Source organism: Callionymus lyra, chromosome 8 (genome assembly GCF_982586985.1).
Source record: "Callionymus lyra chromosome 8, fCalLyr1.hap1.1, whole genome shotgun sequence".
NCBI lineage: Eukaryota > Metazoa > Chordata > Actinopteri > Syngnathiformes > Callionymidae > Callionymus > Callionymus lyra.
In genome coordinates this window covers 18,032,694-18,048,262 of record NC_141825.1, presented here as the reverse complement: position 1 = coordinate 18,048,262, position 15,569 = coordinate 18,032,694, and the positions used below count along the sequence as shown (strand labels likewise).

At 36.8% G+C, this 15,569-nt stretch overlaps 1 protein-coding gene across 1 annotated transcript in view; it reads right to left on the bottom strand.

Moving 5' to 3' along the window:
* Nucleotides 1-15,569, bottom strand: part of dyrk4 (dual-specificity tyrosine-(Y)-phosphorylation regulated kinase 4) — a 33,350-nt gene that overhangs the window by 2,434 nt on the left and 15,347 nt on the right. The window contains exons 3-14 of the mRNA XM_087797602.1: nucleotides 8,610-8,693; nucleotides 5,729-5,875; nucleotides 5,511-5,655; nucleotides 5,263-5,426; nucleotides 4,022-4,158; nucleotides 3,479-3,619; nucleotides 1,949-2,087; nucleotides 1,797-1,878; nucleotides 1,551-1,723; nucleotides 651-711; nucleotides 389-518; nucleotides 140-312 (exon numbers count right to left, since the gene is read on the bottom strand). Coding sequence (XP_087653728.1) covers nucleotides 140-312; nucleotides 389-518; nucleotides 651-711; nucleotides 1,551-1,723; nucleotides 1,797-1,878; nucleotides 1,949-2,087; nucleotides 3,479-3,619; nucleotides 4,022-4,158; nucleotides 5,263-5,426; nucleotides 5,511-5,655; nucleotides 5,729-5,875; nucleotides 8,610-8,693 — 1,576 coding nt within the window. The remainder of the gene's footprint in view (nucleotides 1-139; nucleotides 313-388; nucleotides 519-650; nucleotides 712-1,550; nucleotides 1,724-1,796; nucleotides 1,879-1,948; nucleotides 2,088-3,478; nucleotides 3,620-4,021; nucleotides 4,159-5,262; nucleotides 5,427-5,510; nucleotides 5,656-5,728; nucleotides 5,876-8,609; nucleotides 8,694-15,569) is intronic.

Here is a 15,569-nt window from a genome sequence, read left to right as displayed (position 1 = left end):
CTCAAATTCCCCACTAGATGACAACAATGTACTATTACACTCAATACTGAGACGCCAGTTGAGAAGAGTGTGTTGTAGAGTTATGCTTGTATCAGAAATGGTACATTTTTAATGCAAGTTTTGCTGAGGAAACACCTACCGGGTTGACTGTGGGCTGGCCTGTGATGGACGCAGTTCTCCGTGGTTGTGCAGCCGTCTGTGGTCTTCTTCACTGGGGCTCTCGGTCTGGGCCGACTCTTGTTGAAGTTTCCCTCCAGGATCCACTCGTGCTGCAGCCCCTCGTCTGGAGTCATCCTCTTGGTTGGGTCCCATCTGGATAAACAACAACAACAAGGTTATTTTAATGAAAGCCGATCATGTTAAAAAAAAGAGTGTCAAGTGAACATACGTGAGGCAGCGATTGATAAAATCCAAAAATAATTCATCATTGGTTTTTAGTGCAGCCGAGAGGTCTTTAGAATTTGGTCTCCTTTTCTTCCCTTTGCTGTTGGTGATGTTTCTTGGATTTCCCTTCGAGTCTGCAGACCAACATGAACTCAGTTTCACACTTATGATAAAAATATAGTTTAAAAAACATGACAACGTTTAATCAGTGATTAGTTAGTTGAGTTAATGACTACTATTTGCTCTGAAACACACAACAAACTTACCAAAAAACAACCTCCTCCTGGAAGCAGACTGGGCAAAATCATTTGGAGGCAATCCAAGAACCTGCAAGTCAAATTAAAGTCCATCAACATTTATCAAAACATACTGAAAAAGTGTATTGTGTACTTTTATTCCTTGCTATTTTAACTCAGCGTGAAACTCTGCAACTTATATAGTGCCTTTTACTTGTTTTATTTGTTTCTTTAGTTGTATTATTGTATTTATTTTCCGCTATATTCTATTTTCTTGAACAATAATTTGTGTCTTTTCTTCTGTAGGAAATAAATATAGTTATAAACACATTAACATGAAACTAAAAGACTTATGAGACCCTTCAGTCTAAAAGTAACTTTGTTGGAACTCTGCTTCTCAATAAGACAAACAACAAAAATAACAATTGAGGTTTTTTGCTAATATGTGTATTTTCTTGACGTAGAAATTGGATCAAGAGCTAAAACTCTTAAATGGTTGAATTTAGATTTCAAATGTTGCACTTTTTTTTTGTTCTTTTTAAGGATTACATTTTTATGGATCTTTTTTTTTTCTTTTCTACACATAGAGGTTGATATTGATAATTCCAATATTTCAAAAACAGATGTTCTGAATTCAATATTTTTAAAATCATAACCTTTTAAGTTCAATGTTAAAAAATGTTGCCACCAGACCATATTAAAAGAGTATACATCAAACTTATATATAGGATTTAGAAAATGTATTTAAAAATGTTTAGAATTAGAATATTAAGCTTTATTAAAAAAAAAAATGTTTTGCAAATACAACATTTTTTACATTCAAGAACCCCCCTCTATTTATGTATTAATTTTTATTATATTTCGGGGGGGGGGGGGGGGGGGCTATGTAAAATTAATACATAAATAGTTATATTCAAAAGAATATCATACCTCCATGATACAGGCAATCTGCTCCACCTCGCTCTCCCCGGGAAACAGAGGATATCCGGTGTAGAGTTCGGCCAGGATGCAGCCCAGGCTCCACATGTCGATGGCCATGCTGTAGGGGTGACCCAGGATGACCTCGGGCGAGCGGTAGAAGCGGCTCTGGATGTACGTGTACACTGAAGGAAACCAGAGGAGCGACTTAACAGCCAGCTCGTCCTAAACCAGTCAGCACATGGTTACAGTTCCTACCTCTCTGCTGCTCGTAGCAACTGGACCCAAAGTCCACCACCTTGATGTTCCCGGGCCCTCGCTGAGACAAGAGGATGTTCTCCTGTTGGCAGAAAACATCTGTTAAAGCAGCTGATTCCCCATAGAATTATCTTTTATATTTAGAATCTTACCGGCTTGAGGTCACAGTGGATGATCTTCTCTCGGTGCAGCATCTGCAGGCAGCGCAGCAGAGCGTGAGTGAAGCGTCGGATGAGAGCGATGCTGAAGCCCTGGAAGTTGTTCTTCTTGATCAGCTCGTACAGATTCACCCTGTTGGGAGAAAGTCACGTAAAGTTGAGTTTCAAAGCCACGGACAGATTTTACCCTTAAAAAGAACACGTCATATCTAACTTAATAAGACAAGGTGTTAAGGGGTGATGACTCGCAGCTAGTTTCTGCTTCTTGAATGTTTTTCACAGGAGTAACAGGATCATTAACACCAGCAAGGGGTAAGAGATAGGGCTTTAATTAAGTGGCTCGACTCAAGTATTTTGTGACAGTAACGTGAAACAAGACGCAGCCACACTTCGACTATTTTCGGTCGCAATTAGTTCCCGATCGGCCGGCGTTACAGAGGGAGCGCGATTTCACTGGTTATATAAAGCGAGATCCAACCACGGTCGTGCCGGGAAGGTGTGAAGCAATTTATAAAGTGATTATGAAGTAGTTTGGAGGTTCGCTCTTATGTAACAAGCTCCTTTTTTTACACCAGCAGTCAGTTACCTAACATTATCTCGAGGGGGCTCCCACCAATGAATTACATGTTTACTACTATTTTTAAAAAATGTTTATATAGAATATATATATATATATATATATATATTATATAGACATTACATTTTATCATGATAAACTGTTGTGAGAGAAAGAAGGGATTAAAAAATAAAAAATACTTTTATTATACAAAGAAAAAAGGATCAGTTGCAAAAGTTTCATTTTATTTAGTTAGGAAGATAAAGCTACAATTTTCATTTATTTATATACTGGTAGTTTTTAAAATGTTATGTGAACTTAACTGCGTATTGCATTCCTTATTTATATGAGTCATTTGTTTTCTGTTTTTTGAGTAATTTTTCCTGTTTTTATGGGTGTTTTTATTTAAAAAAATATACATTTTCATTATTTTATTTCATAATTTTCACATAATTATGTAAATGAAATTTTAGTTATTTCAGAATTTTTGAAAACACAAGAAAAGACTTAATAAAGAATCTGAATAAAATTAACTAATATAAATAAAGAATAAAAATAAACAGAAAGAAAAAACATGATTAAAATGATTAAAGCAAAACAGGTTTCTTTCTCTCAAGTAAATTCCTACTGTATATATGAAAGTACAATTCGTTAATTTCAGGGTCAAGGTGACCCGAAGGCCTGACAGAGACAGGCGATACCACAGTCACATTTGTTTTCAAACCTTCGGGTCACCTTGACCCAGAGAAAACACCAAGGTAAAAGATACTTTTTTATATATTTCCAATTATATTTCAAGTTATAAATAAAAGTACATGAAACTAATAGGACATTATTTTCTACAAGATCAGTTTTATAATTCTACCCTGACTTCATGAGGGCTGCATAACTAGCGTGTGAAGGGGCCCCGGGGCCTGTACTTTGCCCAGATCTGGTGAACATGATGGAATATGGAAACATCAACTAACCCCAGAAGCTCAAAGGAGATGCAGAGATGATTTCTGAAGTAGAAATACTCCTTCATGTGGATGACGTTGTGCAGGTTGTCTTTGTCTTTCCTCTTGATCACGTCCAGGATCTTCAGCTCCACCAGCGCTTGGTGATGAAACCTGGAAGACATCACAGGTTTTTTCCTTTAACTCCTCGGAGAAGAAACATTGCACGAGCGCGGCCGTGTCAGTTCGGCCTCATTTTGTCGGATGAATTATTAAAAGCGCTTCTAAAACCTTGCGGCTCCTGAAGTTAACCAGCAGGATCAGGCCGGCGGCGACGGACAGGTAAGATAACACCACAAGGTGTCGACACGTATCGTTCTAAATCAGGATCTCAACTATTTGGCTGACCCTGATAATGTAAAGTGATCACAGTCCAGACGTGAGAAACCCCTCGACAACGTGGGGTCACATCGCAGACTAATGTGACAAATGATCTTGTCCTCGCAGCAAACTTCATCGCAACATTCTGTGTCATGGAAATATCCGATGAAGAAGACATGACAGTTGGACCGCTACCTTTTCTTGTTGCGGATCATCTTGATGGCGACCAGCTCGTTGGTCTTGTGGTCCAGGCACTTCAACACCTGTCCAAAGGATCCTTTCCCGATCACCTCCAGCACTTCAAACCTGTAGCCAATATGGTCGTGCAGAACCTGGTGAAGAAAGATAGAAGATCGCATAATATTTAAATCCACGTCATTATGAGAAACAAGTAAAACTTACTGTTCACTTTAAGTTGAAGATATGAAAGTGCATTTATTTTTACAGGAGTTTTCTGTTTTAGTCTGTGACTGAATTTGATTACTAATATTAAATAATAATACATGTAGAAATCTTTTTTTAAAAGTTTAAAACTTTTAGAGTCGTTCATTAAATTGAAACAAATATTGATAATATAAATTGAATAGCATTGCTAACCATGATATTCATTTCTGTAGCCAGAAAAACAACAAGTTCTTACTATAGTTAGATTTACCAAATACATAAAGGTATATTTACATGGCTTATAAGGAATTAAAGAGATAATATAATGTTTAGAAAACGTACTTAATAGTAAGAAAGTTAAACGATATAAGATTTTTAACTATGTTGGTGCTAACAAGTGTTGGTGCTAGCAAGTGTTGGTGCTAGCAAGTGTTAGCATACATGTTTCTTTATAAACATATTTCTTAAACAGTAGGGATTAATAAATAAATAATAATAATTAATAAATAAATAGGGATTATGAAGTTTAGGTTTTAATACAATTTGCAGGAAGTTTTTGACTTATACTCATTGCAATTTTTTTTTTAAATTATTTTAGATAATCATGTCTTTTATGGGGAAAAAAACACAATATAAATCTGACCTTTTAGAAAAAATGCTTTTGAAAAGAGAAATAAATAATAACAAAATAACGAAGAATAAAAATAACAACAACAAAAAAAACATTAAAGCAAAAAGAAAGATTGAAAGAACCTTCAAATTACTTAAAAATAATAATAATAAAGGTTTTCTTTTCAGAAAAGATTATATTTAGAGTAATACTGTTTACTAAGAAAGCTAAGAAAGCTAAACAAAATAAGATTTTGAGTTATGTTAATGTTAACAAGATAAGTGGTGGCGCTAGCAGGTGTTAAAATAAAGGCTTATAAATGAATGGCAAGACTTCTTAAACAGTATTTATTTGATATTAAATATATATTTAGAATAAAGGAATGAAATTTAAGTTTTAATATGATTGGCAGCAAGTTTCTAATGAGTTTCTAAAAGTTTACCCGGATGTAGCTTCCATGCTCGTCGTCATATCCGGAGTTCTGGGGGGCTCCCTGAGACCCCTCAAGCTTCTGAGAGCCCAGACCCATGAAGTAGACCTCCGCGTAGTCCATGATCTCCTCCTGCTCGAACTCCGTCAGCCGACCCTGGAAGTTCTTCAAGGCGTCTGTGAAATAAATCCGTTACAAAACTATACTTAAATGTCATTTTATTTAGCTAATAAAGTACACAATCATTAGAAGTAACGTACCTGTGGGGGCCATGGGCAGCCTCAGACCTTCATAGACCTTCTCTTTTTCCGGTTTGTTGCTGATGATCTTGTGGTTGCGAGAGACTGGCACTGTATTATCAATGGTTGCACCGAACCTCATGGAGAAGTGCTTCTGTCGCTCCTCCTGCTCGGGGAAAACCAGGAAAAATGAACACATGTTCTTGGAACTAGGAGAGCAATCGCTGTCTGATCCTCACCGTCTGGAAGTTGTTCTGTCCACCTTTGCCGGTTATCTGGGGTAAGATGTTGTCCGTCTGCTGGTGCTGGTTTTTGGCACTGCTGACCACCACCTGGACCACCTGCGGCTCCAGCTGAGGAAGAGTTACGACCCCCTGCCCGAACTTCTGCAACACAGGCGGGACATTTTTACAAATATATCTTAACAGCAAAATAGAAACAAGTGTTGCATTAAAACCAACATTTTATATTTTCAGGAAGTTATTGGAAAAATATGACATAATGAAAATCGATTGAAAAAGACAAAATATTCAATAGAAATTAGAAATTAACAACTAACAACAATTAAACAAAAAAGCAGTATAAAAAAGAAAACATAGCAAAAACCTGTAGTAGGAAGCAAAAGGAAGAAGTATAGTACTTTTTTTAAATGTTCCCACAACTTTATGATTATTTGTTTGTGGCACATATTTTTACACAGATAAAAAAATCATAATAAAGATAAAAAAGGAGTAATAAAACAAGTCACCTTTTAGTTACACTAAAAAAAGGGACGTATACAAATATATTACATTTTTTTAACATGAATATTGTTTTGGTATTTGTTGTATTTGATCAGACAAGGGAAATGTGAGGTCCAGGGGGGCACATGCGGCCCTTTAATTGTGTTTACGTGGCCCCTCTTGATGCCAAAGATCACTTTGAAACTTTGATGATATTATTATTTTGTTTTTAAATATGACTTTAGGGTTTTGATTTTAGGACTTCTGTCCTCTCATCATGAATATTTAAGTGTAAATAATGATTTGGTACAAAAATATTCTATATGGGAATTGTAAAGAATGGTAATCAGAATACAAAAAAAGAATGACTCTAGCATATTTACCCTGAATTTTATTTGATTTATTTTGGATTATTGGCCCCTCATATCCGCTACTAGATAAAAATGGGTCCCCTGAAGAAATGTATTTTATTAGACGCAGCTTAGTTTTTTCTGCAAGTTTGTTAAAAGACCAAATTTGACCCTGAAGCAAATCCTTTTCCCATCATATACCTTTAGTGGTTGTGATTTTTCAGCTAAGTTCAAGCAAATGAAAATGATTTATTCTCTAAAGGAAGTGAAAACATCAGTTTTCGCTATCAAGGATGAGAAGTAAAGCATCTATGAAGGATCTTTGGATGCAGCAGTTAAATCATTATCCCGGATTATATTTGCTCTCTCGGCTCAACCATCGTCATCTCCTTCACATCCATTTCTTCTGCGGCGGCTCGGATGATCGGGACCCACAGTGGGAGAGCGGCTGAAATTACCCATCAGGGTCAGAGTGAGACTTGGACCGAGTGTGACAGACTCTGTCTTGGACGCAGTGGGAGAGCTGAGTCAGCTCTTTTCTACCAACTCTTAGTCTTGTTTACTCCCTCGAGGCGAGTTAGAACCTACTTTTACTTTCTCAGCATATGACTGTCTAAATAAGCACAATAAGTGCAAAGTCAACAATGCAAACATTATATCATAGGTGTCTATGTGAGGTCCCCAGGGGCCAAATCTGGCTTACAAAGTCATTTTATGTGGCCCTCAGTTGCTTTTAACAAATGTTTAATTCCTATTTTCTAATGTTTGAACAAGACTTTAAAAAAGTATGTACACAATTGTGGAGTTTTTTATGTATAGTATTATTGTTATAATGGGGACCACAGGCCACGCTAAAATCTGCTCAAGGGCCACAAATGGCCCCCAAGTCAGACTTTGCAATGATCCGGGTAACGAATGTCTAAGCAATAGACCAAGTATGGTCAGTCGAATACTTTGTAACTATGAAAAAAGTCAAACTCATTCACTGCGACTTATTTCATATAAATAACTGTCTCAAGATAAAACCAGATATTTTGGTCTGAGTGTAAATAGGGGTGTGTGGGCGCAGCTCTCTATTTCTGGTGGACGAGCAGCATCTTTCTTGTGCCTGCCGAGCGATGGTCGACTTGTACGGCTCAACTCTGGCAACGGCGTGCAACATTAGACTTCGGGGAAAAATTAGAATAACTAAAGATATTTATCTGCGTCAATGAGTTGGTGAATATAAACCGAGGAATAATCTCGTGGCCCCTTCAAGAAGCCCTTTCATCCGACACTCCCTCTGCAAATTGACTGCGACCACGTTAGACATTCCCTCTGATTATTAGCGGCTTCTCTCGTCTTTATATCTGATATTTTATCTCACGTGTTAAGAACTGCGTGGGGATCTGCCAACTTTCAGTGTGACGCATAGAGATAGAGCTAAATATAGTCGTCGGCAGCACCTGTTACAACACGCCGAGGAAGTAAACACACTTTTCTGTGCAGAGCCGCGATGCTGCTTCTTGTCGACCTGCAGTGATCCATCCATGTGACCTGAACATCAACCCTTATTAAGGCATTTAATTGACTTTATTTTCATCATTTATGTAGAAAGAGATTAAACATAGGATATCACCAACATCTGAAGTATGTTTTCCTTCCAGAATCAATGAGTAAATACTAAATTATGCAGTGTTTGGTGCTTTTAACGATAAAATTAAGACTTAATCTGATTTGATAATAAGGAAAAAACTTACGAGTGAAACAGAAAAAACAATGTTCATATAATTATGTTATACAAAGACAAGAGATTAATATATACATTATATTGCAATTTTCCATTCAATTTGATTTTAATTGTCAAATAACAAACTTATCTCAAGACACAATGAAGTTAAACTAAAAATATAAAAGAGACAAGAAAAATAGCTTCCATAGAATCAACAATGAGTTACAGTGACCAGGAAAAACTATCTTTAACAGGGTGTTTGATAAATTCATCAGAAATCAAAATCAACTTTATTGTCAGTAATGCGCGGACGAAAAATGGATTTTTCTTTTCTTACCTGTGAGCATGTTCGGATCGTCCCGAGGCGATTCCCTTCCGTTGGAACTCTGTGTGGATGAGGGAAAGCCTCTGTTCGGGAAGTCTGTGGAAGAAAAAAAAAAAGCATAATCAGAAAAAATATTCAGCCTGATCCTATAAATAGCATCTCCTTTGTGCATTTCATCACACCATATGTTATGTAAGCACTTTTTCTTTTGTGTGTGTGTGTACTGCTTTTTTTTCATGTTGCGTAACATTTTTATATTAACGAAGAATTCCCTCCGTGAACTAGGCCGGGGCTGAGCTTGCGGAAATAAAACTCACTGATCCAAAAATAGATGCTTCGCAACAATCCGTTAACAATGAGGTTCACTTTCCTTTCTCTTGATGTAAACTAGTATGTGTGATGTCTTTGCAGAAAAATAAATGTTTATTGCTATAAGAAAATTCAAGGTATGAATTATTGAACCTTTTCTAAGTCAAAATATATTCATACTTAAGGTGTTAAGGTAAGAACGTATAGGTTCAAAGTACCAAATCCACATTGAAGAAAAGTTCAACAGTAACTATTTGACTTCACAGAAAAAGATAAATAACTTAACCTTGTTTCTTAATAACAAAAATTTCATTTCCGAAACATTTGTATGGTTAATTTGTAAAGCCAACTGCAGTAAGAGCCATCAAAAATAAACTTCATGAAATATTCAAATACGTTGCTAAATAAGTCAACTTTTATGTGACTGTAATAAACCAATCAGACATTACTTTAAGAGATTAGATATAGTGACGCCTCAATGCAGTACAGCTAGCATCAGGCCGTCGAGGCTAAAACCCTTAAAACCAAATTACAAGTTCGAGTCTTAGGCTGGAAGCTCAACTTTTGCTGTAAGCCATAACAATTTTTATTACGTTGTGTTATTTATTTCATGCTCTGCTGTATTTGATTTAAGTCAAAAATGAAATTAAGCCCTTGGCGGAGGTACTGCTGTGCTTTTCAATTACATACACTTCAATTATATTATATACACAACATTTTTATTTCACTTCAACTACAAAATCACCATGGCAAAAATAACAACTTGATTAAAAGATGAATACATCTGATAACAAATTGAAATCATGAATGTTTTTTATGAAGAGAAAACAACTTATAACCGCAGTTTTCAAAGAAAGAAACTCCAAAGATCAAGAAACGTGAGGCGCTCTTTTTTCAGCCTCCTCGACTTCCCGGCTCAGTCCAGAGCCGGCTTACACGTGCCTTATTAATCGGCGTGTGCGAGCCGTGTCCATCCAGGGTGACACCATATGGGCAGAATAAAGCTTAGAGCCATTGGAGTGGAGCAGCAGGGAGGGGCTGAGAGCGATCGCAGCTTCCATTTTATCTGATACAGAAACAAGTTTCGTGAGCTAACTAAGGATCACAAACTCGCCATTGTCTCTCGTGACATGACCGTAGATGCATGACTTCATGGAGGGAAAGATGAAACCGCATGTGATCAAAGCATTGTCATGTGAGAATCATTATCATGTGCCAGGTGGGTCACTGTGCCAGCCTGGCTTCTGTAAAAAAACACCTGCAAAGGTTTGTTGTAAGCCTCACTAATGAACACTGAGCCTCAGTAACCAGGTGACATCAGGAGACACGTGCAGGGTAGAAAACAGAGATAAGTCAAACCAAAAATACATTTCCCGCTCACTAACATTTGGGTCACCAATTGACACGTGTTGTTATCTTGAGCACGTGGGAGGAAATCAGAGTGGTATACGGGACTCATAATTGGTTCTATATGGTTTATTTTAAAGGACGAGTTGGCCAAAATAATCTTTATTAAACTGAATAATCTGAAAGTAACTGTTTAGTCAGGAACACTACCTACAGTACATGATATCAAACTACTTGACCTAAAAGTTTGACTATGAGAAAGAAAATCTTTGGGGATTTCGGATAAAGAGAAAAATAATGAGAAAAAAATGAATGTATGCATTTGAACAATTCTAACTATTATTTACTCAATGATTATATTAACTGAGAGTTCATCTATGCTCAAAGATTAACTGTTTCTGTCTTCTGAAAGCTCCGATAGAATGTTTCAGCCGGTAGCTGCTGTAGAAGTCTTTCGCTGATATTTCTATCAACATTTATTTCACTAAGATATGGTGCTGATAATATGGCCAAATAGTTTGAAGTTAAAAGAAAAAAACAATGTATCATGATGTTGAAAGGCAAAATTGGTACTTTAAAGCCTGTGTACCGACTTTTTCATTTACCTTTAAGATTAGATGAGGAATTATGGATATAAAAAGATACAATTTCTCTAAAATCCAATAAAATGGTAAACATTGAGAGTGATTTTAATCATCTAAAAGAGTTCATCTATAATTCTAACCAATGAGATAAAATAAAAAGAGAAAAATACATATGTACAAGATGAAAGAAATCAGCAGTGGCTTGTACTGATCATAGCCATAAGTAATGTACGCTTGGCTTATAGCGCCTCAGTCGCCGACAGGAGATATACAAGGATCTTGATTCAACAGGTTAGTTGGTCAAAGTGTCACCACAGTCATCCATTAAAGAACAGCAAATATGTCCATATCATTCCTGATGTATCTCACTGTTGCTCTCTCTACAGTACTGTACATCTAGTATGTCGCACAAATGTCAGGTTAATTCCTCAAAAACGTAAAGGTTAAAGGTATCAATATCTACGTGAGGAGAGACAAATTTATCAGAACACATATTGACTTACAGAATCTGTCAGCACAACAAACGCAAGAATAAGAGTGTGAAGCAAAAATAACTCTGGATCAGGTTTTTCATCAGAACTTGGCACAAGGTGCAGAGAAAGGAGGCGGAACATGAAATAGGCATTATTATGGGATATGGTGTAGGAGAATATTGTGTAATGCGTGTGGGAATGACACATGCTGGGTGATTAATAGAGGCAAACACCGAAGATTTTCTTTTTCTTACTGAAGCTTTCAGCTGTGTAAAGTGACACCTGTAAAAAGGGCTTCACCCGAAATGGAGCCTGGAGTGAAGCCCTGTATCTGGGCAAAAGATTCTTTGAAAATACAAAAGTAAATGTGACAGAATGAAGGAAGGTTTGAACAACCTCAAGGTGTTATGAATCTAAATAATATACGCAATAATAAAATAAGACAGGGAGTTTAATTAAATCTACTAAGGTAGGTTTTTGCAAAAAGGTTAGTTAATTTAATATGTATTGCAATCTTATACCATTATTTTTTTAAATTTAACATTATAAATTAAATTAAACTGGCTGTTTTTCAGTGCAACTTTATGTAAAGGGTCCATTTCTATTTGGTTACATCAATCAGATTTCTGTTTGGTTTCAGTAATAACACAATGGTCTTAACATCTAAATTGAAATGAATAGATATTTAATTGTTAAACAGCTTAATGATGGTGCGTTCACATACAGCTACATGTGAATCCACCAACACACAAAGAAAAAAAATTGAATCGCATCATTTCAAATGATAAAATCAAAAATACACACATTTAAAAAACGACTTTCTTAACTATTAAATTTGTTTTATGTCAATCTTAAACAACGTGTTAACTGCTTATTAGCTTTATATATTCAAACTACTTAATACAAACAGGTGTATTTTATACATTTATATTTATTACCGACTTATATATTAACAAATATCCAAAATAAGCTTAAGAATATAATACATGTTTTACTTTGCTACGCAATAGAAATGACCATATTTAACTAAAATGAATTGCTTTGTAAACAGGTTTTATCTATAATAAAGCAGGTATATGTATTGATAATTATTTATTGATCAATTAAATTTAAAAAAGGCTGTAAACAACCATATAATGTGTTCAATCTGAAACAAAAGCGTTAAATCAAACAGAAGTCTCACCGTGTTGTTTATATCAGGTAACATGATTTTCAGAACAAGTGTTCAACGCAGCGTCCAAAAACAAAAACCACTGGAGCGATGATGAAAAGCCAAAAAAAAAATCAGAGCATTCTAAACATCCAAGATCCCCATCCAAAGTTTTCCGATGATGTCTTCGCTGGATGCCACGGAGATGTGCCGGAGCGCAGACGTCTTCCAGGTTTTACCCTGAGAATCCTGTGTCGTCACGAGGATTACAGTCAAGCTGTCGAGGGTCCGAAGCACACCGGCGCAGCAGCCACCTGTTCAGGTCTCCGACAGCTGGGGAGCTCCCGATATAGATGCAGTTTTATCCACCTACAGGCTCGGACACCGACACATGCGATCCACGGAAAATGTCAATGTAGGCTGATAAAACACGCGCGGATCCACGCAGACACGACCCACGCTTACGTAAGAGGAGAGTTTTTCCTCCTCACTCTTCAGAGGAGCCGAGGGGGGAATCCGGGGTAAAAAATAATAATAATAATAATTTTGAAATGTATTAAAAATGATCAGGCAGACTCATGTCAACTGGAAATGGAATTTGGAAAGTTTATGAAGGTTATTTATAAAATAAATCAAATAAATGAAGATTTCAAAACCTGACATCAGGGCCAATTCTGATTCCTTAATAAACTTGAATGGCCAACAATGAGTCCCAAGAGAAGCAACTATATCTTCCTCACCCCTCCTTCAATTTATTGAAATCCTACATTCTTATTTTTTTTTATCTTAAAACTCATTGATTTGCTCCTGTGGTGTAGCCATTAGCTCCAGTTTTGTTATCTTAAGATAAAAGGAAAGTAGCAAAAGTGCTAATACTTTTCTGGGCTCGGATAATAATAATTTAAAAATAGTCATTTAAGAAACTGGATGTGTAAATGGGATTCATCATTATTTTTAGATGTAGTAGTAGTTAGCATTAGTATCTGCACAGGAAAAATACCGACTCACCTACCACTGGGTGATTGGATTATAAGCAAACACAAACATGGCCTAAAGAAGAAAAATAAACAGGGAAAAACTGAAAAATGCATCAGTTTCCTAAAATTAAATGTTTCTTTTACATTGTATCACAACTATTTAGAAAGAAAATACTAACTATTTTCAAGAGAATTTTGTCAATTGTTTGGAATATGTTCAGGCAACTGGAGTGACTAAATATAATCCAGGAAAGCTCTGTGTCATGTCCCACTTTGATTTTGGTTTTATTTCGTACTCTCACTTCCTGTTCTCTCCATTTCTTTGAGTTGACTAAAGGTTGACCGCTTGACCTAATCCGCAAATAAAGAACCTAATTTAACCAGCTGAGTTCATACATGTGTGCCAGATCAATGGATTACTGCACTGGTTTGTAGTTGTTAACTCTTGTTCCCCTAGTTCACAGTTTGGGTCTGTCGCCGGAACATCTCATTTTCAGGTACAGGTACACCACACCTTCAATATGCTCCTCCTCACTGGAGTCATCTCTCTTCTTCTGCATGGAATGTTGGATAAGTTTGGTCCCGAAGTGACTCAACGCTGCCTCCTGCTCCATCACTCCAGATCCTCTCTGATGGATATGTGTTGCTTCACCGTGTGAAAATACAGATGTAGCCTCCTGGCTTGGCTGCACGACACCAATGCCATGCCATCATGTGGAAGATCTCAGGCTCCCAGCAGGTTTTGGTGAAGGTCAAAGTATAGTCCAGTTTGTGCCACCTGATCCAGCATTCCTCAGCTGTTCTCCACACCGAAGTTCTTGATCAAAGTTCCACCAGCCATGTCCAAAACCAGAGCCGTCTCTGGATTCCCGAAAAAGTTCTGGACCGGATATTCCGTGAGGATTAATGGAGAACTGTAGTTGAGTTTGTTGACCATGTCCTGCTCGAATGTCCCAGACCAGTTGTCATAGAAGTCCCTGGTCCGCTATGAGTTGTTTCCTTTGTTGAACTCAAGCTGAGCCAGAAGGTTTGACTTGGCACCGTCGTACTTGGGCATCATGGCAACACAAACTAAAGGGGCTGGGATTAATCCAGGAAGGTGAATCAAAATCAAGTACTGACGTGGAACCATATGGACAAAGACGTACTGGCTCAAACTTCTTGCCTCCCTCCACGGGCACCCAACCTTCCATGTCTCCTGAACAGATGTGGCCTAACAGAGGCCACGAGCCGCATTTTATAGAGGGGGTTAATGTCATGTTGCACTTTTATTTAGGTATTATTTTGTACTCACTTCCTGTTCTGTCTTTTCCAAATTAAGAGTTCACTGATGGCACAATCAAAATTCTAATCAATCACCTGAGTCCGGGTCAATGGGTTTCTTACGCTGGTTTGTATTTTTCTTTTGTCATTTTCTGTGAAGTATTCTTGTTAGACTTAGTAGTATTTCTACTGTCTCTAAGTGCCTGGTGCTTATTTTATTCTTAGTATTTTGACCACCATGTTTTCTTTTCTGTTTTCCAGGTTCCCTGTTCTATCCATCTTTTTCTTGTTTTATTATCTGGTTATTTGGACGCTTTGGTTTTTGGACTTTGGGATACTGTGAGATACAGTATTTTGTATTAAGTAAGTGTGTGTTTGTATGAGTTGTACTTCTTGTTATATATAAAATTGTGTTTAATTTCACTTGTTGTGTCTGCTGGTTACTCTCACCTGAAAGTGTGCCTTGTATGTATATATTGTCACACTCTGGATTATACTGCCATTATGATGAAGCACTAATGGTACTTCAAACTGAAATATTGTAAACATTAATTCGAATTTGAAACAAAGTTCAAACAATTATCTAAACTAGAAGAAAAATGTAATGTACAGACCTCTGCCAAGCAGCTTATTTTTATTTTCTTTTGTCTGTACCCAATGTTACTTCCCTTATTTCAATTCAAATTTATAATTCATTTTTTCTTTTTGTCACTTGAAATATAATTGAGGTTTACCTGCACAACACACAAGGACTAAAACGGCTCACCACAGAGAGTGACAAATCCTTGAATAATGGATCAGGATAGGGAATTCTGTTCCTCATTTACACGTTTAAAGCCATGGTTCAAATCTATGGGATTGTCAAGACA